Source organism: Psammomys obesus, unplaced genomic scaffold, assembly GCF_907164565.1.
Source record: "Psammomys obesus unplaced genomic scaffold, mPsaObe1.curated_primary_1811, whole genome shotgun sequence".
Taxonomy (NCBI): domain Eukaryota; kingdom Metazoa; phylum Chordata; class Mammalia; order Rodentia; family Muridae; genus Psammomys; species Psammomys obesus.
The window spans coordinates 24,574,543-24,598,673 of NW_026595981.1; the positions used below are offsets into that span (position 1 = coordinate 24,574,543).

Below are 24,131 nucleotides of genomic sequence, written 5' to 3' on the forward strand. Positions count from 1 at the left end.
GTGTGTGTGTGTGTGTGTGTGTGTGTGTGTGTGTGTGTGTGTGTGTGTTAGGGGCTGCATGCCCAGGAAAGCAGGAGCTCAAGGGCTCGGGGAAAAAAGAAGCAAGAATAACTGGGGGAAGAGCAAAGCTGTAGCCCAGGCTAGCACTCCCAAGCTGCCCCTAAGTGATCACTGAGGCTAGTGGCAAAGTGACTGCTAACCTTCCTGTGGCCAAGAGCAGCAGGCAGCCTGGACAAAACAGCCGGTTGTGCCCCGGCCTCTTCCCAGAACCCAGCAGGTGGCACCATCCACCTGCTTCTGTGGCCTGAGGGAGTAGAGGGAGCTGACCAGGGCAGAGAGGCCTTGCTAGCCCTAGCTAGACCTCTAGCAAACAGGTACAATCAGTCCAGGGCCTGTGGTTGGGGCCTTGGACTCAGTAGCACACTTCTGAGGGTTGAGGGTTGGGGCACAAGGAGCTGGTTCCCTCAGAGCTCAGAGCCTGGTTGGGGGCAGGAGCTCAGTTCTCAGCCTGCCCCGGGGAGCACAGGGGCCCAGGGTGGCTGGGGGTGGGAAGCAGGGTCTGCCCCCGCCTTAGCCACACTGAACACTAATCTCTGTTTCCATCTCTGCAGGGGAAGTGCTGGTATCTCTCACGGAGGCACTCAGTGCTGGGCTGGGCTCCGGGGCACCGAGGAGTGAGTGGAGTAGGAGGGGAGATGTTAAGAGCAGGCAGCTTGTCTGTGGCCTTTCCCTGAATTATCATTGCTGACTGCCCAGGGGCCCTACAGCCACCAGCCAGGGAAGCGCCTGCAGGTTGTCCCCAGTGATGGAGCTGAGAAGAAAGTGATAATGGGCCAGCTGTGGAAGGAGAGGCCTAGGTCTACACCCCAGCCCTTCCACCCTCCATCAGGCAGCTTATCTGACTGCAGAACAAACACAGCAGCTTTGGGAGGGCAGAGCAAGGAGGCCACTCTGACACTGCCTTGCCACTGGACCCGGGCTCCAGGGTCATCTCCTAAGGAGGATGGTGGCTGATGTTAAGATGGGGTGGGGGTGGGGGTGGGGGCTGCATCGCCTCAGGAACGAGAAGCAAACAGAGAACCTCAGCCCAAACTGGGCTGCTACCCCTTCCTGACACTCCACAACAGAAGGTGTCCTTGGAGCACAAGCTGGGCAAAGGTGGTCCCACCAGCCGTCCAGCCCCCACTGCCACCAGACAGTTCCTATAGAATCTTTATTTCTAGAAGTTAAAGTACTTACAGCAATATACAAAAAACAAACAACAACAACAAACAACCCACAATAATATAAATTTTTACACTAGAAAGTATACATTGGGATTTGAATGCAGTGGCCAGGATAGAATACAAGCCACTGCAGGGAGGCTAAGCAATCTGCAGGCATGGCTGGGCAAGGCAGAGGACAGATGGGGGCCAAAGGGAGGGAAAGTGGGCGGTTCTGAGGACTCCTTGGGGCCAGCACTATGGTTGGTTAACCTAGGTACACATACTTCCCAGAGCCTGGTGTTTTTCAGCACGTGCCCCAGAGAAGCCCTCACACCGACCCTGGGTCCCCAGGATTTAAAGCTGTCAGTGTGCCCAAGCCCTGCCTTTCTAAATATCCTTTCAGTTTATTGTGTACTAAAGAACATTGCTGGGGAAGGGAGAGTGATAACTGTCTCATAGCAGAAGGCCAGGGGTGGCCAAGGCAAGCAGTTTGTCTTGGAGACAATGCCTTCACCACCCTTAATTCAGACACTGGTTAATTAGCGTGAAACAGACAGAATTCCACAGACACGGATCTACTCAACAAGGTGGCTTTGAGTCACTGAATCTAGCCATGCCCCTGTGTCAGGGGAGGCTTGCCTTGAACCACTAAGTGTTCAAGTAGGCTGACGGGCTGAGGCAAGCGGGTGACATGAAGGCCACAGTAGGTGCAGGCACTCTGCTCCACCTGACCTGGGGCCCCCAGTGGGGAGCAGACAATCGCCAGTCTCAGGGGAGGCCAAGGATACACCCCTCACAGGAGGGGCAGACCTGGAGTTTATCAGTCAGCTTTTGCCCTGTGGTTACAGGTCCCCCTGGGAACCAGGCAAACAGGATAAGGACCATACTCCCTGAGCTTTGCTGAGGACCTGTAGTCTGAGTCAGGGTCAAACCTGTAACTCAGTCCCTCTTGTCACAAGGTCCCGAGGCCAGGGTTCCCAATGCAAGCAGGACAGAGGGTCTTTGGACATGGGAAGGAGACATACCACTAACAAGGTCAAGTGGGAAAGAAAGACAGGCTGATCCCAGCCCCAGCAAGGCACCCACAGGGCAGGCTGGCTCCGGGGTCTGCAGTCTGGGTTGGGGTAGGGCGATGACAAAGGTTTTCCATGCCCTTGGCCTAGCCTTACCCTTCCAACGGGTACTGGGAAAAATAAAAGCCAGTTTGTGAAAAGAGTCTGGGGTACCTAGGTTCTCTCTGACTTTCGTGTTCAAACACAAGGCCAGGCTACAGTCTCTGATGCCTCTACAGATTTAATCTGAAAGCATTTAAGGATTTACAGAGATGATCGGCCTTAAGACAGCTGAATGCTTAAAGCACCAAAGAGGCTGATAACTGAGATTCTTTGACACAGAAAGGCTATGCTATTTCAGTGTGTTTTGCCCTTTAAGTTGTATTATCTTTTGTTTATTTTTTTTTCCTTTTTAATTAAAATAGAAAAACCTATGGGCTTAGTCCTGTCTTCTATTTGGACATTAGCAAGGTTAAAAGTGCAGTGCCAGAGTCCTCAGCTGCAGGCAGCCTAGGGTATCAGCTCACAGAAATGGGCAGAAGGATGCCATGGGCACCAGGAGGCACTTTTCTAACAATAAACCACGAGCTGCTGAGAAAGGAGGGCAGCAGAACAGAACACGAGGCGTTTCCTTTCTCTCCCTCCAGCCTCCCGCTTTCACATCCCCCATCACGGCCTCAGAGAGCACGTTCCTCCTGACGTGAAAACACATCACCCGCACTCACTCATTTCTCTATTTTAAAAAGTGCCCAGATTGCTCAAAGATAGCAGAAGTAGGAGATTGAAAAAAAAAAAAAATCTGGAACCACAAAGTTAGGAGTTTCAGATGATCTGGGGTTTGGCTGCTTAAGGGGTGGAACACGGGGCAGGTGTCTCAGTCACTTCTCTGCAGCTTCCGTTTTCAGCTCCTCACATGGGGGAGGTAGCACACTCCGAGGTCAGATCCATGTCAAATGTGAGCGACTCTGCAGGGACAGACGGAGAAGAACGTTGGTTCAGCCACCTGGCCACAGCCAGCTCACAAACCCCGACCCCTCTGCAAGCGGACAGGGTTCAGGTGCCACCGTTGGCCAGTCTGCTGCCCCCTTGGGCCTGGGCAAGGTCAGAAAAGCCATATTTCTTGCTCCTTATGGGGCCTCCAGAAGAGCTCAGGCTCCACCTCAGCCCAGCTCTGTTTAGGGGTCTAGGGCTGCCCTGGATGTGCCTTAGTCACACAGAGCCACTGAGCACCTGAGACAGGTCTAGATCCCGGTGTGAAGGCTACCACACTTCAAAGACTCAGCAGAGGAGGCAGGGAAGGGGGAGAAACGGCCCAGTGACTATCTCAGCATCACACGGGCGCCGAAGAGCCAGTGTGTGGCCTACAGAAGGTATTAATGTCATTTGCCCCTTCTTACTGTGGCTACTGAAAAATTACACGTGTGTGAGGTTTGTTTCCACAGCAGAACATGGCTGTAAAGCACTTTTTTTTTCCTTTTTTTTTTTAGTTTTTTAAGACAGGGTTTCTCTGTGTAGCTCTGGCTGTCCTGGACTCACTTCGTAGACCAGGCTGGCCTCGAACTCACAGAGATCTGCCTGCCTCTGCCTCCTGAGTGCTGGGACTGAGGGCATGTGCCACCGCGCCCAGCTCTATGGCCCATCTCCCAGTGTGGCTGACAGGCGCTGGGCTCTGCATGGGTATCAAAGGGGCCTGACTCTCCAAACACTCACCAAACTGCCCTCCTGCAGAGGGCTCAGCACCTTCACCGTTATTTCCAAACTGCATCAATGAATCTAAAGTGCGGGGGGACATCGGCAGGTCAATGGTATTGCTGCAGGTCGTTCTGTAAGGAAGGGGGGACGGCAGGAGGGGGGAGGGCCGGGTTGACAAGACACAATGGAGGGGGAAAAAAAAAGAACAAAACACACACACACAAGCCATCAAACTCTGGTCTCCAACAGAAAAAATAAAACTCAAGCTTTGAAAACACACAAGGTCACTCTGAGCACTAAACAGGCCCAGGGGCTCCCGGCCCTTCAAGGGTAACTCTCACCCCGAGTCCCCCCTAGTCCTGGGGATAACTGAGGACACTAGAAATGAATGCCGAACTGGGAAGGGAAGCCACTTACGGTGTCACACAGATGAACTTGGTCTTCAGGTAGGGGGCAGCACCTGCAGAGAGGAAAACCGGGCTTTAACTGGTTGTGACCTGCTTTAAGAACAGCGCAAGAGGAAGAGCCATCTGCCTTTCCCAGGCCGCTTACACAGAGCCAGCTTACACAGAGACTGCCTGGACACCTCTCTCTACCCCTCAGGGCTGTCTTCCCTCATCGCACGCTGTCTGACATCCAATCTGGCAGTTTGGAGTTCTGTCTCCTCCAGAGTTTCCAGAGCTGCAGAGACTTCTGGGAACACCTGCCCCACCTGGACCTGGACCTAGCCTGCTGTCAGCTCTTGTGCTTCCTTCCTCACTCTTCGTGAGAGACCAACCACCTTTGTGTGGTGTTACGCTGTTCCTGTGGCCTGGCCACACTTGGGAATTGACTGCCCTGTTTGGCGACTAGCACAGACACCAACAAGACTGCATGTTTAGGAGAACACAAAGATGGCTAATGCTGGAGGCTCCAAAGCCACTTTCAAGCAAGAAAACACATTCCGGCCACTGGGGAAGACAGGACACCCAGGTCTGAATACATGTGCAATGGCCAGGAGACCTGGCCAAGGCGCCTTCTCTCTCAAGTGTGGGAGGGAGGAGAGAGAGACAGAGCTGGCTGTCTTCCATCTCTGCTGTTTATGTTGGAAATGGAGGACTAAATGTTAGGCCAAGAAATCAGGAAGCCTGGGGACACTGGGATGAAACCCTGGGAGCTGAGCTGAACAAAGCACGTAGCAGGCCTGGGGTTGTGCCGGTGGGCTGAGAAAAGCACAGACTGAACGCTGGGGCTCACATGCAGCCAGCAAGATGCACGGCAAACCCCTGGGGAAGCCATTGAAAAGTGGCCATAAGCTGGGCGTGGTGGTGTACACCTTTGATCCCAGAACTAGGGAGGCAGAGGCAGGCGGACCTCCTGAGTTCCAGTCCAGCCTGGTCTACAGATCAAGTCCAGGACAGCCAAGCCACACAAAAATACCCTGTCTTGAAAAAAAAAAAAGGCCATAGATGAAATCCAAGTTCATTTCTGGTTAACTCAGAACAGAACCAAAGGAACCAGAGGAATTCCTGGGGCAATTGTGCTCTCTACAAATCCAACTATTCTGGTCCTAAGAAGTTCTGAACTTTCACCCTAGAAAGACAGAGGGGACCAAGAAGATAGCTCTCTGCTAAAGTTGTCTGTCACTAAGCCTGATGACCTTCACTCAATCCCCAAGACCACATGGTGGAAGGAGAGAGCTGACACCCTCAAGGTCTGACCTCCAACAAGAACCACACACAAGTACACATATACAATAAATTAAAAAGAAAGAGAACAATTTCATTCTCCAATGACCAAGAGAGCTGAGAAATACAGTTTGAACCCAAGGTAGGGAGGAGTGTAGGACACAGAACTAAGATGGAAGAAATTAAAAGTGGCCTATTACTGTCTGGGTCTGGACAAGCTACAACTAAACTTACTCAAAATCCCTCCAGAGGACACAGTGTGTGAACTTCTGTAGCCGAGGGGACCCAGGAAGAGGCTCTAAGTGATTTCTTCACCATAACACCCATAGACACAGAGAAGGGGCCATCACAGGCTCACCTCTCTGAGGGGTTCACCTGAACCTCCTACCCTTCTTCAGGCTCCCCAGCCATCCCTGTACCCTCCTGATGCTCACAGACAAACCCATCAGGCACTAGATCCCTTTCCCATGCCCAGTGCCTTGTCCCTGAGGAGTGTCTCTGAGCAGCCTACGGCAGGGGCAGTGATGGAGGTGGCAGCCTGGCACCAGGGACCTGGATCTTGAAAGCAAAATTAGTCAAAAAAGTGATCAGCACTCAGACTTCAAAGTCCTCCGAGAAGAAAAGAACAAAGAGTGGTGTGAGAGGGACTGATAAACAGATCTCCCAACTGAAGGCAAGGTGGAAGCAGAGATAAAGGACAGACAGGAAGTGAGAGCTCAACCCCTCCACAGAGAGAAGAGAAGTCAAAGCAGAACAAAGGGAGAGGAAAGTAACCGTTGTCGGCATGTCAGACTCCTCCAGCCCGAGAACTGGACATTCCTCGAAGAATGGCGAGGGCTGTGTGTGTGTGTGTGTGTGTGTGTGTGTGTTGTACACACTGGGGCTATGTGAATGAAAGCAGTCAGTGAAAAGTAACCAGGGCAAGGAGGCCGACTCACACATCGCATTACAGGGCTCAGCATGGTGCGATGATTAAAAATAGTCACAGCAAACACAAACAAACCGAACTCCTCACCAGCATGCGGACAGAGACAGAGTCAATGCAGCAAATACTAAATGCTTACAGACCATATAGCGCTGGTCCTTCATGCTAGGGACAGCCCCAGGGAGTACAGATTAACCTAACATACTTTCTATTTTTTGGTATAATTTATGCCAGCGGTTCTCAACCTTCCTAACACTGCGACCTTTTAATACAGTTCCTTGTGTTGTGGTGATCCCCAACCACAAAATTATTTTCATTGATTCTTCACAGCTGTAATTATGCTACTGTTACGAATCTTAGTGTAAATATCTGAGTTTTCTGATGGTCTTAGGTGACCCCTGGGAAAGGTTGAAAAATGCTGATTTACAGTCACACGCACTCCCACATAGCAAAATGCATCTTGTTTAAACAGCTGCACATGCTAAATGCCAAGCCCAAATTCCCTCTGGCCATCTCCTGCAACCTCAATACTCCTCAGTCCGCTGTGAGCTTTGCCCCAGGCTGCTAACAGCCACTGGCCCCAGAAAGCCTTTCTTCAGACTCCTGGCACTGCTAACTCCTAACAGGAAAGCATGCTGGACTCAACTCTGTCTCAAGTCTTCTGGAACCCACTGTGTAAGAAGCACCAGAGAAGTGTCTCCATTTTCTCTTCCTAGGGTTTCGAGTGTGTGTGTGTGTGTGTGTGTGTGTGTGTGTGTGTGTGTGTGTGTTGCTATTGTCATCTTCACATTGTTAAGCTCCCTGTGAGGCCCAATTCTGTTCTTCTCTTGAATCCCATCAGCCACCCTGTCAAAGCCCCTGATAAACAGCTCTTTCCCATAAGAAGGAATCACCAATTCCCCAAGACATCCAGTCACGTCCATATCCTTGTACCCAGATCCCTTAAGGACCTGCACCTTCCCCACGAGTGAAGCCAGAACCACGGAAAATCAACAACTACCTGGGTCAGCCTCAGGGTGCTCCTGGCTCTCCGGTCGGCAGTACTTTCCGAACGCCTCCTCCTTGGGAATGTCGGGATAGAGGTAGACCAGCGGAGACACCAGGATGTTGGTAGCATCCATGATCTTATAGCCCATGATGATTTCAGCAAATGACATGTTGTTCAGCTGCTGTTTGGTGTATGGTTCTACAGACTGGATCTGGGTCTTGCCTGTCACAAGACATGGGAAGGGAAGGTTAGGCCAGTCCAGTCGAGTGCTGGAGTTCCTGAACACCCGCCAGTGACTTGGAACTGTGGTGATGGCCAGGCTGGCTTTTAGAGAGGCCATCCAGCTGGATCACAAGCAAACACTTGCCTCAGACGTGTTTACGGGGTAGGCAGAAAGGGGACTGAGGAAATAAAATTCTAAATCACACTTTTCTACACAAATATCAGCCAAATGGAGTGAAGAGAACCAACCGGCAGTCCACCCCTTCAGGAGGCACAGGCCCTCTCTGCCCTCAGGGGGGCGGCAGTACCCAGAACACCAAGCAGCTGGGTGCTGCCAGTAGCCACCAGGTGGAGCAAGTGAGACAGGAGGAGCAGGTGGGGGGTCTTACCGCTGATGTCCTTTTCCACCCAGGTGAAAGTGACCCCTCCTTCTTTGCTGCTCTCGCTGAACCGCAGCAGGAAGGTGCCCGGGGGCTTCGTGCTTAGGATGGCCCGCTCCCGCTCCTTGCTGATGAAACCCATGATGTGCCTAGGGAACACCCGTGTTGTTTGGGCTCAGAAGGCGGGCCCTGCCACTGGGGGGGCAGCTGACTGGGTTACACGGTGGGGCCTGAGTTCCAGCCTTACCCTTCGTTCCAAAGGGCCAAGATATACTTTTTCACAAGGTCGATGATATTGTCTAGCCAGACCCAGAAGGAGAAGCCCTTGCCAGCCATGTTTTCCTGGAAAAAAAAAGAATTGGGAAAGCCACATCCACCCCCATTCATCCCAGTCCTTTCCTGGGATGAACCCTGGCACTCTGCCAATACCTTGGGCCCCTCTCTCCTCAGGCAGCCTCTACTAACCACTGAAGAAAGAGGTCCCAGACTTTCAAAGTATTCACGGCCCCCTCACAAGCACCGCCTTACAAAAGAGTGCTCCACACCTGCCTCCTGAGAGGTAACCAAAGGAATCAACAGGATCACTCACTTTGCAAAACTTAGCCCACGTAATCTGGCACCCTGAGTAGTTCACACCAGGTCCTAGAAGAGAAAAAAAAAAAGAACAGAAGAACTTCAGCCTTGATGGAAGATTTTATTTCTCAAGGAGAATTTGCAAACATCAGGCCCGTGTATTTGCTTTCATGTACTTGCAGGGGGCCACAGTTGTGGGTGCATGTGTGTGCTCACATACACAAACAAGCCCAAACACCCAAGCCCAGCATTTGGCCCCTGTATTGGGCTAGCACAGATGTCCTCCTGGGTCCCTGCTCTTCCTTGCCTTGTGGGGTCTCAGGACAGGTGTCACACCCTGAAAGGCCGACAGCTGGGGTTAGAAGGCTGTATTTGGTGACAGCACAGGTCCAAGCTACTTTTTTAGTCCAGATTTTTTTTTTTCAAGGGAAGAAAAACTCTAAGCTGGCGTCTATGGCTTCTTAAAGAAATGGGCAGGGAATGCCAACCTACCTTCAAACACATTTAAAATATCTCCTCAAAAAAGAGGAGGAGAAGCCGCCTTCATCCCTCTCTATGTGTCCTAAAAACAAATGCCAGAATATACTCTGACTTCACAGCCTGGCCCCAGCATAGCGCTTTGCCCTATGACACTGGAAAACACTGCCTGCATGAGCAAACTCCAGGCCAGATGTGTCTGAAGCTGCCAAACTCCCACCTAGGAGCTTCTCAGCCAGTGTGGTCAGCTGCTCGATGCTTAGCCCTCGCTTTGTGGTGGACGAGAACTGCCAGCTGAGCACCTCGGCCACTTGGTCCCAGGTTCCAATCGGGGGCTTAGTGAAGAAGTTCACATTCTATTGAAAAGAAAAATTCGCTCACTTAGATGAGAAGGCAATGTTGAAGACCCGTGCTAGGGGCAGAGAGGCCGCAAGATTTAGGGATTTCCAGGGGGAGGGGCTGTGTGGCAGAAACTCACCTTGGGGTTATTGGTCAGCATGTTGTACCACAGGATCGAGGCCCAAGCATTTGGCATCTGACAGATGTTGGAGATCACCACAACTGGCAAGGAGTGGGTCTGTAGAGTATGGAGACAGGTGGGAACGGCTTAGTGAGATAGCTGGGCTCTCCTGGTGTCAAATACCTCTTCACCTGTCTCTCAACAGGCTCGAATTTCAAAGAACGCCAAAACCACACCCGACACCAGGTCTAGGCAGGAGAGAGACTGAAGCAGCTCGACACCAGGAGAATGACCAACCTGAGCAGAGTGACTCGCTGACATCAGAACATAACCAGTGACTTACAAAATGTAATCGGTTCAAAGCTAGGCTCCCCCAGCCCCTGACTTTCCATAAAGAGACCTGGCAGGCAATCTCCAAAATCCAAAGACTCTGCAACTTCCCATGAAACTCACGTGTTAGAAATAAAACACGAGGATGCCTGCTTTTCTAGATCTAACTTAAAAAAAAAATCAAGAAAACAAAATCTAAACGAGACTTTCTGTATACTGAGATGGCGGCTGCTAAGACTCAGCTGTCCAAACTTCTTCAAATTGATCCTAGGCAGTCACTAAATACAGACTCTCATCAGTTACTCAAGCAAAACTTTACTCTTGGGGGGCGGGGGGAGTGGCAGGGGGCCCTGTCAAGTACTTTTCAGAAATAGATAATAAAAAATAAACACTTATTTTTAACACTAAGTGACTGGCTTAGCAGACAGTCACTGTCCCAGCAGGCATTTTGTCCTGTCTTCTCTGCATGCCAGATGCCTAGTCCTGGGCAGGGCTCACCTCTAGGTCGATCTTGAGGCCTTGGTGGTACACCTCCGTCTCGAAGGTGATCAGGTGCAGCTCCTCAGTCACAATCAAGGAGGCCTACAACAACAGCGAGGTCACTTCAGAGAACGGCGCTGAGTTCTCAGCAGCAGCAGCAGCAGCAGTAGCAGCAGCAGAGGAAAGGGACATATAACGAACGACCCCACTACACTAGAAAAGGTGGCCGCAGACAGTGCCAGGGGCACAGCGCTGTGCCTTGTCTCTTCAGGACAAGACAGGATCCTCAGCTCGATCTTTTACTATGCACTACATGATACACAATCATATTTTATAATATACAGACTCAAGGCACAAAGAATAACAAAGCCGTAGACATCCAGGGATGCACCACCCAGCTTAGTTACTTATTTGGGGCAAGCAAGATGGCTCAGTGGGCAAGGGCGTTTGCCTGATAATCTGAGCCTGACCCCTGGGACTCACGGGGTGGAAGAAAAAAACAGTCCCACAAGGGGCTCTTTGATCTCCACATGTGCACCATGGCACATGCGAGACCACACACAAACACAGACACAAAGAAAGAAAGGGAGTAAGGGAAGGAGAAGAAGGGAGGGAGGAAGGAAGAGAGACAGAGGGAGAATGGACGGCAGGCAGGCTTACTTAGGCTTCTTCTCTTCCTTTTCTCTCTCCCTCCTTCCTTCCATGTACACTAGGGAGCAAACTCTAGGGTCCCATGCATGCTAAGAGCACCCCCACACTGAGCTACAGCCAGGGTTACCATCCGGTTTAAGGATCAGCCATTACTACAGAAATTCCTGTGAATTTTCTTCCTCTCCCCTTGCAGCTCGCCGTGTCTACAACTCTACTGTTTCCTAGCTCCTCCTAACCATGTTCAGTGATTTCTCCAAGCAGGCACATTTTACAAGGTCCTGCTCGGCATGCTCCTGCTGCTCACCTCCCCCTTGGTGTGACCATGATCACGTGATCAGGCCCCAGTTCTTCTTTCACAGCTGTAGAGTACCGCGCTGTGGCTGCACCACAGCTCGCGTCTCCCTAGAACGCTGGTGGAGCTGGGCTGGGTTTAGTCACCTGTATTTGTCCCTGGTCCACCTATGCAAAGCTTTCTTTACTGTTAAGTCCTGGGACTGGAACTGCTGGTTTACAGGGTGTGCTCATTTCCATGCCAAGTCGCTTTCCAAAGTGGCTGTGACAACCTTCACCGCCACGAGCAGTCAGGCAGTGTGGCCACCTGCCTGTACAGGAATTACTGATGAATTCTCAGGAATCAAATTCCAGTTCTTTGACGTGTGGGTGCTGAATGACAGGATAACCTCAAACTCCCCGCCTCAGCTCCTGAGTGCTGGGGGCTTTTTCTGGCTGTTGTTTTCTTAAGTTTAACTCTGACTTCATGCCTTCTGTCTCACCAAGGGCACTGAAAACGGAGCCAGCTGGCAGGTGGTAGCAAGGGACTTTGGGAAGCCCCAGGCATAGTGGAAACTTCTTTTCTACCAAATGGGTGTGGCTAAGAGTTGTGCAAGGGACTTCCCAACTGCTGAAGCGGGGAGGGCAGCCAACTCCCCAACACTCAGGGAAAGGCTCCTCACTCAAGAACTCCGAGGCACCTGTGACTTCCGAGCATATCACACTGGCCCAGAGCAACTTTTCTCAATGACAGCAGCTGAAATAGCTGGTTAAAGTCTTTAATTTTGGGAGAGAGAGAGAGAGTTTTCTCTCTTTCTCAAAGAAAACACTGTCAGTTAGTCTTCAGCCGGAACAAAACTTACATCACAATTGGCACGACCCCCATTCCCACATCTCTGCTCCCTCAGGGTCTGGAAGAAAGGAAAAGAAGCCAAGAGTCATGGGAGGCTGTCCCAAGCTGTCCCTCCATCACTGGCCCTCTGTTCAGGGGAGCCTGGGCCCCCTCCCTCTGATAACCTACCAAGTGCTTGAATTCTGCAGACAGGCTGCCATTGTTGGACTCTTCCATGTTCATCACTTTTGTGTTCGTGCCCAGAATGTTAAATTTCCGAGATCTGAATCATGGGAGAAAAACCAACATGTGAGTGACTGCTGAGTAGCCAGAGGGTAAAGCTGGATGAGAGAGAACAAAAGGAGGCTGGACTCACCCTCTGAGGGCCGCAACGTCTCCAGAGTCTCTGTGGAGAACACAGATGACAGTTAATAAAACTGAAATTACAGAAATTCCCAGAACCTACTGACTACCTGTTAACCTACTCCAGTGGAAAGGCTTTTAGCTGTTCAGTTGCGTTTCAGGTATGAGGCAAAGCTCTGTAAGAACATAAGCCGTAGGTAGCCTCAGCTGGGAGTCCACCCCACAGCTTCTTTCCGCTCTGCTCAGCTTGGGATGGCGGAGCCCATCCTTACTTCCGGGGAACCCAGATCACTACAGTCATCAGAACAGAGGAAGCCATAGATCGGGTGAGGACGGGGTCTGCCTCGTCTCTTTGCCTTGTTGGTTTTCCGAGACAGGGTTTCTCTGTGTAGGTGTGGCTGTCCTGAAAGTCACTTTGTAGACCAGGCTGGCCTTGAATTAGAGATCACCTGCCTCTGCCTCCCGAGTGCCGGGATTAAAGATGTGCAATTGGCTGGTCTGCCTGGTCTCAATCAGGCCAAGGAGGGAATTCTATCCTGGGCTGCTCTTCTGTCCCACAGATGTGTGTGAGAAGGTATATGACGTTTGGTAACTGCTACCCGTAGCCATGGGACCTGGAAGGGACGCCGTGTCTACAGGTGACACGCTGCAGACGGGATGGAAGATCCTGGGTTCCTGAAGACACCTGTGAGTCACCGATCTCATTGTCAGGTACTTGCCCCAACTGCATTTCCAGTTACACGGGTTGGGAATTTCCTTATCATTTGAGCCACACTGGGTCTTTCATAAAGGTATGTTGTTACGGACAACTGACAACCCCTCCCAGGACAGGGCTGGAAACACTGTTCCCATGCAATCGAGGCAGCCCCTGTCTCTGACCAGGCCATCTTTTTATATCACGATGTTTCTGTATTTATCTTCTTTTAGAATGCTATTTTACAAGTTCTTAGCTAGGTGGCAAAAAGCTTTAACCCCAGCACTGGGAAGGCAGAGGCAGGTGGATCACTGTGAATTCAAGGCCAGCCAGGGCTTTATAGTAAGACTCTCTCTCAAAAAAATAACAAAGAAGTGAAATTTATTTTCCATTGCTATATATTTACTTACAAATAGCATGTCCTGATGTAAAAGAAAATTATCAACTTTAAACCATTTCTCTTTCCATGCATAACATTTTCAAACCAATTATAAGAAAGCTCCCCCTCCTTCCAAATTGTATTTCTCTGTTTTATAGTCCCTTTTTGTATTACTTTTACCTATAACTCGTACCAAGAAATTACACAATTTAAACTCTACAGCCTCACGGATGGATTATAGATAAATGCTCTGCACACCTGTTCCATCAGCGTAGTCAGAACATACTCACCACCCCGAGTGTTCCCAGACTCATCTGTAATACCTCCAATCCCATGCTCTAGCCCACCCTGGCCCCAGACAGACATTTTCCATCACTACAGATTTATTTGCATTTTTGGAAATATATGCATGGAAACATAAAATATATACTCTTTTGTGGGGAGGAGACCGGGTGTCCTTCACTCAACATAACTACGATTTATTCATGTGTTGCAACTTCTAATGGTTCCTTTCTTCTGGTGATGAGCAGTGTTCCACTGTATGATGGAGGGCAAACTGTTTGTTCATCACCTGTTAGCGGACGCGCATGTGTGTTTTTCATTTCTCTTGTGTTAGCAACAAGGAGTGAGAGGGCTGTGTCATAGAGTAGGTCAGGATTTTTAGAAAATCGTCAGAATTTCTTTCAAAGTGGTGGTGTGGCTCCGCTGTGCCGCTCTTATGTTATGTATCTACCTGTGTTCTGTGGGTGCTTCTGCTAATGTGTAGATACAGTGAATACACTGGGCTTTACCCTGATGGTCCGTAACAGGGACACCCTAACTCTCCACGCCAACCCGAAGGACGCTGCCCCACTGCCGCTCGCTGAGCACCCTGCCCTCTCCACCTCGTGAGCCCATATTAACATGTATTGATCTCTTTTACTAACCTCTGGACCACTTCTAGACTTCAGATTGTCACATGAGTAGTCAGCACATTCTTGTCCTGGCGGCACTTCTTTTACAGCTGGAGCTCTGCGCTACACTTTAACACCTGGCAGGGAGCCTTCCCACACCCATGCCTACTATTTTTATTTATATAAAAGATTTTTAAGTCAGTGTGGTAGCGCACGCCTTTAATCCCAGCACTCAGGGAGGCAGAGGCAGATGGATCTTTGTGAGTTTGAGGCCAGCCTGGTCTATAAAGTGAGTCCAGGACAGCCAAGGCTACACAGAGAAACCCTATCTCGAAAACCAAACAAACAAAAAACTTTTTTTGGAAGTGGTGAGTTTCAGAACTAAGGAAAGGAGAATGAGAGCAACTGTTCAATCAGGACAATGCTGCAGGTTTGTAAAGTGACTTCGTTCTGGAGACCTGCTGCAGAGCAGAGTGAATGCCCACTGCTACTGAACCTGACACTTAGGAATGAGATAGGGGGTGCAGGGTTGGCTCAGTGGGTAAAGTGATTTTTGCACAAGCATGAGAACCCTAGTTTGGGTCCTCAGCAATTGCGTAAAATCTGGGTGCAGCATTAAGTGTCTTTAACTCCAGTGCTAGGGACTACAGAGATAGGCTGGCTGACAGCCGGCCTTAGCCCCGGGGTCAGTGAGAAACCTTGTCTAACAAACGAAGGTGGACATGATAGAGGAAGACACTTCATGTCGACTTCTGCTCTCACGCATACGCACGCACACACTAAGAAAACTAAGTTACCTTGCTATCTTTGCTTACTTCTTCCACCTGTGATATAACCTGGCAAACAGTACTTATTTAATTGCACCTTTATTTTTCAGTACGCGAGTTGAACCCAGGGCCTCGGGCATGCTAGGCAAGCCCACTGGCACTGCACTGATTACACTCCCAAGCCTCTTTGAATGGGCACAGAAAGAATGTAAGAACCAAAGGGGTTGGAGGACACCAAGAAAACAAGGCCCTCTAAATCAAATGAGCGAAGCTCGTATGAACTGACAGAAGCAGAAGCAGCATGCCCAGGGCCTGCATGGGTCCACACTGGGTCCTCTATGCTGATACTATGGCTTTCGGTTTAGTGTTTTTACAGGATTCCCAAGTGTGCAAATTAACGGAGCTCTGGTTCTTGTGTCTCTCTTGGGTTCTTTTCCTTCTATTAGTTTGCTTTGTCCAACTTTGATGTGATGGTTTTTGTTTTACTTTTTTATACTTTATTTTGTTACATTAAAAAAAAAAAAAAAAGAATGAATGAAGGTAAACCCAACCACTAGGCCAAAAGATTAACAATGGAATTGTCACTTATACCTGCTGGGAGAGGGAAAATCAGTTTTCTTAATGGAATGGAGCTGGGTATATCAACTCTAGGGCAGGCCTCCTGTCAGGGGTCACTAAATAAAATCATGTGCATGCTTTTGTTTGGTTACAGTTTGGTGATTTGTTGTGTTTGATTTTTGTTTTTCTTTTTGGATGTTGCATTTTGTTTTCTAGGTTTTTGAGGTTTTGTTGTTATATTGGGGTTTTGGTTTGTTTTTTTGAGAAAGAACTTAAAGTTGGTTGAGTAGGGTGAAGGGGAAGATCTGGATGTACTTGGGGGAGGGGAAGAATATGAGCAAAATATATTTAAATTTGAAAGTTGTTTTAAAATAATATATATGCATAAATAGGTATATATATAAAGAATACTTACTTATCAATGCACACTTTAATTTTAAGCTGATAATTCAACTCAGGAAACTTGACCAGCAACCTATTAAAAACATATAGTCAAGGAAAGTTAGTAGGCCTCTTACCATGACCTCTAGTTTAAAAAAATAAATAAAACCCCTAATACTTCAATTCCTGAAAAGTAAATATATTCCTGGGAGTGGGTGCACGACTTTATTCGAGGTGCTTGGGAGGCAGAGGCAGGTGGATCTCTGGGTTCAAACCAGCCTGGTCTACAGAGTGAGTTCTAGGACAGCCAGGGCTACACAGAGAAACCCTGTCTAGATGGAAAAAAAATTAAATATATTTACAAACCCAACTCCACCTCCACCCAGAGTCATCTTTGATATTAAAGCTGAAAACTGACCCTTCAGCCAAAAAGTCCTGAAATGCCTAAGAATGTGAACCAGGTTGTAAGAGCCTCCCAGGAAGCTAATAAAAAAAGCATTTAGTGACAGATACTGCACAAACATGCTCTGCAGCTGGTAATCCTTCCGCCAAACCCGAAATCCAACACAGTTCTATTTCTGTGGAAGATTTCACAGTTCAGGGGAATCCTCCACACTTGTTCTGATCCAAGGTGAGGAGTGGGCTTCACTTCCCCCCCTTGATGGGGCCCTCAGCTACCACACCACTGAACCGCCATTCACCTCCCCTCTCCACGGGGGCCCTCGGCTGTCAAATCCCTGAGCCTTACTCCTTCCCTTCTAGTCCTCAAGGAAGAGGACCAAGCTCATGGAGGCCCACCCACAGTGCGAGGGCAGGGCGCACCTGACTTTGGTAGTGAACTGGACGCCAGTCTTGATGACCAAGGGCCGGTCGGGGTGCATTGGCATGCAGGGCTGCCGCTCCACCACGAAGGCACTAGGAGGAAAGAGGGCGGCAGGTCAGAGGCTGCGGCGACCAACCTTCTTCCTGTTCTTTGCTCCAGAACATCTGCTTTTTAAGGTTACCTTTTCATCAGGTTTCTGAACAGCTCCACGATCCTCTCCTCCAGCATCGGCCGGTGCTGCACAATAGGGTCCCCCTTGTAGGACACTTTCTGCTGCAGTTCCTCCAGCTTCTTAATTTGCTGGCGAGTCTGAAGTTGAGATTCTGCCAACGAAGTTATCCTGCCAGTAACGAAAGGGAGCCCCCAGTCACCTGTGTTGTCTAGCTGTAACCCCAGCACTCGGGAGACACTGTGCCTGGGCTGCACAGTGACTTCAAGACCAGTCTGAGCTATGCAGGGAGACCCTGTCACACAGAAATAGAGGGGGACGTGGGGTCTAAAATAATGGAAGGGAACACACAGAGCATGAGAATGGCCACTTCAACAATCTGAAGCACATAGTCCAGAGGAGGAAGGCTAAGGCTTACATTGCTGGAGGTCATTAGTGGAGTTGCCACTGGATTGTGAATGACTTCAAGCCCAAATATGAAGCATGCTCGTGCTCACTTTCCTCATCCTAAGTTGTCGATGTATTAAAACATGGAAGTCGGAGAAGACTGAGGGGGCTTGAGCCGGCTGTGCCATTCACAACCTGCACAAGCATGGCCAGGCCTCTTCACTACGGTGGGCCTTAGAGACCCTTGAAAGAAGAGAAGGGGTTGAGCCTCACCAAGACGATTCATCGAAGATGAACCAGAGCTATGCCAAAATACTGATAATATGTACACACAAAAAAAGTGAGCAGAGGGGCTGGAGAGATGGTCCACGGATAGCACTTGGGGCTCTTGTTTGGTTCCCAGCACCCATACTGGGCAGCTCACAACTGCCTGTATGTAACTCCAGTTCAAGGGGTTCTGTTGCCCTCTTCTGGCCAGGGTTAGGAGTGTAGTTCATGGTTCTAGAGTGTAGTTCATCCACCCCCAGCACTAAAAAGGAAGAACAGAAGCATGAGCCAGGGAGCAGCACTCTGCAGGCCTGTGACTAAACCCAGCTCTCTCGAAGGAAAAAGAAGCCTTTCGTCTTGCAGCTCTCACCAGTTTTCCAGACGATCCAGGCAGATGTTGGGAGGGCCTCCGATGCAGGCGATCTGCTGTCGCCTCTTCCAGTCGGCCAGTTCTTCATCTGTGAGTGTTTTCTGCACATACTCCATTGCTGACAAAAGCCCCGCCAGCTCGCTCACGATGCTCTGTTTGGAAACCAAAACAAAGTTAGAAGACATTTCCCCAGACCACGTCCATAACCACATTCTCAGGTCAGTTCCAGAGAAGGAACCCACTGGAAACCGTCAAGTCTTCCCACGAATGCTTACTCTCCGCATCTGGTCCAGCGCTGTGAGCATCTGTTCCAGCTGCTGCATCTTCTGTCGGGTCACGGACTGGTTGTTTCCATTCAGATCCTGCATGTCTGATGGGGGAGGAAAGACTCGTTGAGCAGAGGGGAAGCCTTGAAGCCTTCTCAATGAGGCCTCAAACCCTGTGTGCACCCGCAATCCCTGCTACTCAGACAGCTGAGGAGAGATGGTAACAGGCTCAGAGTTAATCTGAGCTGCACAGCACAAGCAAACAAAAGGTTGCCCTGGTAAATGACAGAGGTTCCCGCTTTCCCTACCACGAAGTCACATGAGTGAAGGCAGGTCCTGAAACTCAATGACACAGCTTAGCTTTCTACAGAGTTTACCGTCTCTACTGTTCACTTGCCTCCTTGACTCTTGAGGGTTTTATAGTTGAAGTCGAAGTCGTCCTGCAGATTCTCCACCACCTTCATTTTCTGTTCTAGATCCTGTTTAAACAAACAAACAAACCAAAAAACGGAAGTTTTTTTTTTTTGTTTTTTTAAAGAAGGTTTCCTTCAGAAAGGGGAAAAGAAAGCTTTGAAGATAATGAAAACGTGCACGTGAGACCACACTGTACAGCCCAAGCACGGCTCTCTGGGTTAGGCCTGGTTACCTGCACACGCTTCCGGACGTCCTGAAGATGCTGCTCCAGCATCTGCTGCTTCTCTGTCACCACAGCAGCTGTTGGGTGGTTGGCCTGGCCCCCTTGCTGAAAAAAAAAAAAAAAAGATTATAACACAGGTGAATTCACAGAACCCTCTCATCTGCTCTCCATCCCGTCCTGTTACCTAGCCTGGGAAACACGCAGTGGTGCAAGAGGGGAGGATGCTGGGGGAACCGCAAGTTGCTCTATTCTGTCAGTGGCTTTTTATGAACAGAAGACACTGTAAACCCGTTCTCTGCATTAAAGTAGGAGCCCAGACTATGAATGGTCTCAGCCTTCAAGCATCTCATGGGTAAACTGTCAGAAAAAAAAAATCTATGAAGAATTTGGGGTACGGCTCAGTAGCAGGGATTGTGCTTAAATGAATGAAGCCCAGGCTTGATCCCAGCACTGAGAGGATATTAATAAGTAAATTCTGAGGGCAGCAGAGTGCAATATATTTCCATGAAAAAAAAAATCTTTTCCCAAGGATTTTCAAAATCGCATGTCCATAGCTTCTGCCAGTGGGGAGAGAGAGGCCAAGGCCTTAAGGAGTCAATTAAGACATGAACTGTAAAAGGACGGGCTTTGCACGGAGCAGAAGCAGACATCTGATGGCAGGAAAGACAAAAAGAAGCTACAAGAACAAGACAGCAGCCCAAGGATGAAGATAGCAATCTTGGAGAATGTGGGAACTAGGAGAGATGTTATCTGTGCGCTTCTCCAAGCTGGAAAAGCTCACACCCTGAGCCCACACTAATCAAACACTGACCTAAACACCACACTTGTCAAGGACTCAGATCAGGCCCCAACTGCTGGGCTTTTCTCTTTAAATTTCTGTACTTTATGTATACGAGTGTTTCACCAGCACCGTGTGCACACACCTATCAGTGCCTGCTGCCTGAAATGGGGGCTGGATGCCCTGGAACTGGAGTTACGGATGTTGTGAGCCACCTTTTGGGTGCTGGGAGCTGAACCCAGGTCTGCTTTAAAGGCAGCAGTGCTCTAGGCCGCTGAGCCAGCCCTCCAACACCACCCTTTGCTTCTACGACTTCTCACTTCCAGTCCGTTCTCTCCACTACTGCCACGGGTCTCCAAAGCAGGTCTGAGCGGGCCAGTTTAGAGACTGACATCCTTGCCACTTCTCTCCGCTGCCCAAACCACAGAATGCAAACCTCTCAGAAGACTTGGGAAAACGCCGAGCCCCTACATTTTTCCCCACTATGGGAGCAATGCTGACTGATAGGACACAGAGAAGGCTTTCAGAAGGCTCAGCCCCAAAGCTGTGCCTCTCCCGTCCATTTCCTAAACTTGCGTAGGACAGGAATGAAGGCCTGGTCTCTAGAAACAATCAGCCAGAGGTGGTCTAGGGTCTCTAAGCTCCATATGGCTGGCTAAAGAGGTGTTCTCTGCATACTCCCAAGCTCTAACTCAGGGATTGGGCGTTAGGAAGTCCCTGTGGGACTAGCATGTGGCTCGAATAGCTACTATCGGCACTCAGAAGGCTGAGGCAGGAGGATCTAGAGTTTACCACACTGGGCTATGTATTTGAGACCCTGTCTGACATGCAAGCAGAGTGTGGTGGCCCATGCCTGAAATCTCAGAGACTGATGCAGGATTGCCATGAGTTTGCAACATCCCAGCCCACACAGTGAGTTCTAGCCCAGCATGGGTAACAGGAGGTGGATCTTTCTCAAAAAACTGAACATGAAAACAAGAAAAAGTGGTGTGGAGAGTGTGGTGGCATAAGCCAGTAACCCCGGCACCTGGGTGGCAGACACAGGAAGATTAGCTGAACTGGAAGTCAGCTGTTCAACACAGGAAGAGCCTGCTCATCAACCAAGGGCTGAGGGGGCAGCTTCGACGTCTCGCATGCATGGAGCTCTGGAGCTGTCCCTAGCACCTCACATACAGGATATGGCGCTGTGCACCTCTAGTCCCAGCGCTCGGAGGAGGAGGAGGAAGCGCGAGAATCAGAGTTCAAGTTCATCCTTGGTTATATCCTTGGTTGGTTGGCAGGGTGGGATGGAGGGGGCTGTGTGAAATTTTTTGTTATTTTCAATGTGTCTGTTTAAGGCTTCCCATCCAGTCAGTGTCTCTCTCCTCTTTAGCCACATTAAACCGTAATTGTTTATTTATGTGGACAGTGCTTGTCCCCTGCCCTGCACTTCGTTTCTTCTCAGTCTCACCTGGGCTGCTGTGGCTGCTGTCTGGAGGAGGCGAGACTCTTCCCACAGGCATCGGGCCACGATCCGGGCAATTTCCATTGGCTTCTCAAGATACCTGCTCTGTAAGCAAGACGGAAAGAGAGTGGAAAGCTGTGGCAGACTCAGGAGGTGTGGATGTAAGCTAACTTAAAACTCACTTCTGCAGAGCCTCCATGAAACAAGACCAAAGGCTTCAGAATCTGACTGAAGGAAAGGGAGGAAAAAGACAGCCTCGGCAATGGCAGAGGCACGAGTCCATCCTGGGAGTCGGTCATCTGGATTTATAGGGAAGTGATTGACTTTACCCAGGAGTATCCAATTAATGGCCAAATTTCTAACATTTAGAACTAAGAGTCACGTGCCTATGATGAGCAGGTGTTATTAGCACGCTGCTATGAGAGACTAACATTAAGCTCTTACTTTACTGCTTAAGTGAATTTTTGGTAATGTGCCCAGGGGCCCGTGCACAGGGAATTGAGAAGGAGCTAATTACTTCTTTGACTGAGAGTACAAGACAGGCTCTCATCATTCAGCCAAGTGAGGACAGACACACTTCCGGAAAGAGCTCTTAATAGCTCCGCTCTGCTTCCCACCCCACTACCCATCGCACCTGCAGGAACTGCTTGATTCTTCGCAGGTTGTGCTGATAGAGGACGTTGGACTCTTGCAGGAATCGGCTATACTGCTGGTCAATCTCACCCAAGAGGTTATGAAACACCAATGTGGCATGTGACTCTTTGCTGGCTGCGTATGCCCTAGGAAAAGGAAGTGAACTGGATGAGTTCTTTGGAGAGCCTGGTGTGAGAGCACAGATCTGTTCATGGCTGTCTCAGGAGGTAGAGCAGGAGGATCTATGGTTCAAGGCCAGCTTTCCCTACCTAGAAGGTTCCAGGCCAGTCTGGGGGGACTTTGTGTCAAGAGCAGTGACAACAGGAATTTAAAGCATACACACACACACACACACACACACACACACACACACACACACACACAGACTCCACCATCAAGGGGTGGCAGGGAGGACAAGGAAAACTGATGCTATAACCTACTCATCATTTCCCATTTCTCTTGCTTAGGTCAACAGTGCCACAATCGGTGGTGTAGCTTGGTGACACAGGCTTGCCTAGTTTGACTCCCCCAGCACAGGGAAAAGAAGAGAGAGAAGAATGATTCCAGACAGTGTTATTTATTCTTATAGTCTATATGAATACAATATTTGAGCAAAAATGGACAGATGTAAGTCTGGTGTGGTGTAACATCTATAATCCAAGAACTACTTGAGCAGCCTGGGGCTGCATAGTGAGTCCTAGGCCAGCCTGAGCTGAACTGCAAGACTTTGCCTCAGACAGACAGACAGACAGGACGAGCAAGCCAGACCTTGGAATGATAGCACATGCCTACAGTCCTAATACTTGGAGGTAGAAGCAGGAGGATAAGTAGTTCAAGGGAACCCTCAGCTGAATATGCAAGTTCCAGGCTAGCCTAGACTGAATGAGACCTTGTCTTAAAACAAGAACAGGGGAGAGCAAGATGGCTCAGTAGACAGAAGTTCTTGGTAAGGAAACCTGACAATATTAGTTCAATCCTCGGAACCTACGTAAAGGTGAAAGCAGAGAACTGACTCCATGACACTGTCTTCTGGCCTCCACGTGTGTGGTGGTGTGTCCACGCACTGGCCCCCCAACACCACATGCACACAATAATAATAAATAAACAAATAAACAAATAATGTCCAAACAAAGGAAAAGGACAGATAAGGCCGGGCATATGGTCGCCCCTTACAAGCGATGAGGACCTGAGTTCCTACCCATAGAACACACATAAAAATGCTGCCAGAGGCAGGTGGCAAACGCAAGACGAGCTTAGTGGCATTTTTTGAGATTCCTTGTCTCCTAATGCTGTCTCTGGGCATTTTTTTCTTGTAGGTCTCCTGCGCATATATCGTCACGTTCAGTGTTGTGTTTTTAAAAGGCTTCTGTGTGTGCAGGGACATGTGTCTCTGTTGCTTGTGCTTTCTTTTTCTTTTGTCGGTTTGTTTCACCTTATTCCAGTCTGTTTGTCTACTCTGTTTTATTACTGTTTTTAGTGCCTGTTTGTGTTCTAGTAAGAGAGAGAAAGGGTGTGGATTTGGAAGGGACAGGAACTGGGGAAGATCCTAGAGGAGCTGGCGGAGGAGAAACCATAGCCAGATATACTCTATTTTTTAGAAATCTATTTTCAATTAAAAAAAAAAAAAAGAAAATCTTGGGCACGGTAGCAGAGGCTTGTAATTCCAGCATTTGGGAGACAGAGATAGACCCTGAGGGTCTGCCCTAATTGTGAGTTCTAGGCCAGTGAGAGACCTGGTCCTAAAGGACCCAAAAGGTTGTCCTGTGGCCTACACACACACACTTGCATCTACATAAATATGTGCACACATACACAGAAAGTTTTGTTTTTGTTTTTTAAAAAAAGGACAGATAAAGTTGGGCATGATGGTGCACGCATTTAATCCCAGCACTCAAAAAGGCAAGAAGATTGCTGTGAATTCAAGGCCAGCCTGGTCTATAGGACAGCCAAGGCTATACAGAAAAAAACTTTGTCTTGAAAAACAAAAACAAAAACAGAACAGATAGATTGTTTTGCCTTATTCTCAGTCAATCCTGTGGTCAGATTAGTGTAAATAAGTGCTTATTAGCATAATGAGCAGGGATGGGCTGGGAGGTCCTCCATCACCTTCTTGGCCCT

At 49.3% G+C, this 24,131-nt stretch overlaps 1 protein-coding gene across 4 annotated transcripts in view; it reads right to left on the bottom strand.

Annotated features, from left to right (window-relative positions):
- Nucleotides 1-1,199: 1,199 nt before the first annotated feature.
- Stat3 (signal transducer and activator of transcription 3) overlaps nucleotides 1,200-24,131 on the bottom strand; it is a 51,512-nt gene continuing 28,580 nt past the window's right edge. The window contains exons 3-24 of one of the 4 annotated variants that reach the window (XM_055619635.1): nucleotides 22,015-22,159; nucleotides 21,387-21,485; nucleotides 19,168-19,263; nucleotides 18,919-19,000; nucleotides 18,531-18,625; nucleotides 18,256-18,407; nucleotides 17,244-17,402; nucleotides 17,062-17,154; nucleotides 16,274-16,333; nucleotides 12,581-12,610; nucleotides 12,394-12,487; nucleotides 12,236-12,283; nucleotides 10,470-10,553; nucleotides 9,660-9,758; nucleotides 9,402-9,537; nucleotides 8,721-8,773; nucleotides 8,379-8,473; nucleotides 8,141-8,280; nucleotides 7,542-7,751; nucleotides 4,367-4,409; nucleotides 3,968-4,030; nucleotides 1,200-3,222 (exon numbers count right to left, since the gene is read on the bottom strand). In XM_055619635.1, coding sequence (XP_055475610.1) covers nucleotides 4,006-4,030; nucleotides 4,367-4,409; nucleotides 7,542-7,751; nucleotides 8,141-8,280; nucleotides 8,379-8,473; nucleotides 8,721-8,773; nucleotides 9,402-9,537; nucleotides 9,660-9,758; nucleotides 10,470-10,553; nucleotides 12,236-12,283; nucleotides 12,394-12,487; nucleotides 12,581-12,610; nucleotides 16,274-16,333; nucleotides 17,062-17,154; nucleotides 17,244-17,402; nucleotides 18,256-18,407; nucleotides 18,531-18,625; nucleotides 18,919-19,000; nucleotides 19,168-19,263; nucleotides 21,387-21,485; nucleotides 22,015-22,159 — 2,038 coding nt within the window. In that variant the 3' untranslated portion in view covers nucleotides 1,200-3,222; nucleotides 3,968-4,005. Of the gene's footprint in view, nucleotides 3,223-3,967; nucleotides 4,081-4,366; nucleotides 4,410-7,538; nucleotides 7,752-8,140; nucleotides 8,281-8,378; nucleotides 8,474-8,720; nucleotides 8,774-9,401; nucleotides 9,538-9,659; nucleotides 9,759-10,469; nucleotides 10,554-12,235; nucleotides 12,284-12,393; nucleotides 12,488-12,580; nucleotides 12,611-16,273; nucleotides 16,334-17,061; nucleotides 17,155-17,243; nucleotides 17,403-18,255; nucleotides 18,408-18,530; nucleotides 18,626-18,918; nucleotides 19,001-19,167; nucleotides 19,264-21,386; nucleotides 21,486-22,014; nucleotides 22,160-24,131 lie in introns of all 4 variants that reach the window. The other 3 variants (XM_055619633.1, XM_055619634.1, XM_055619632.1) reach the window with 3 other exon arrangements.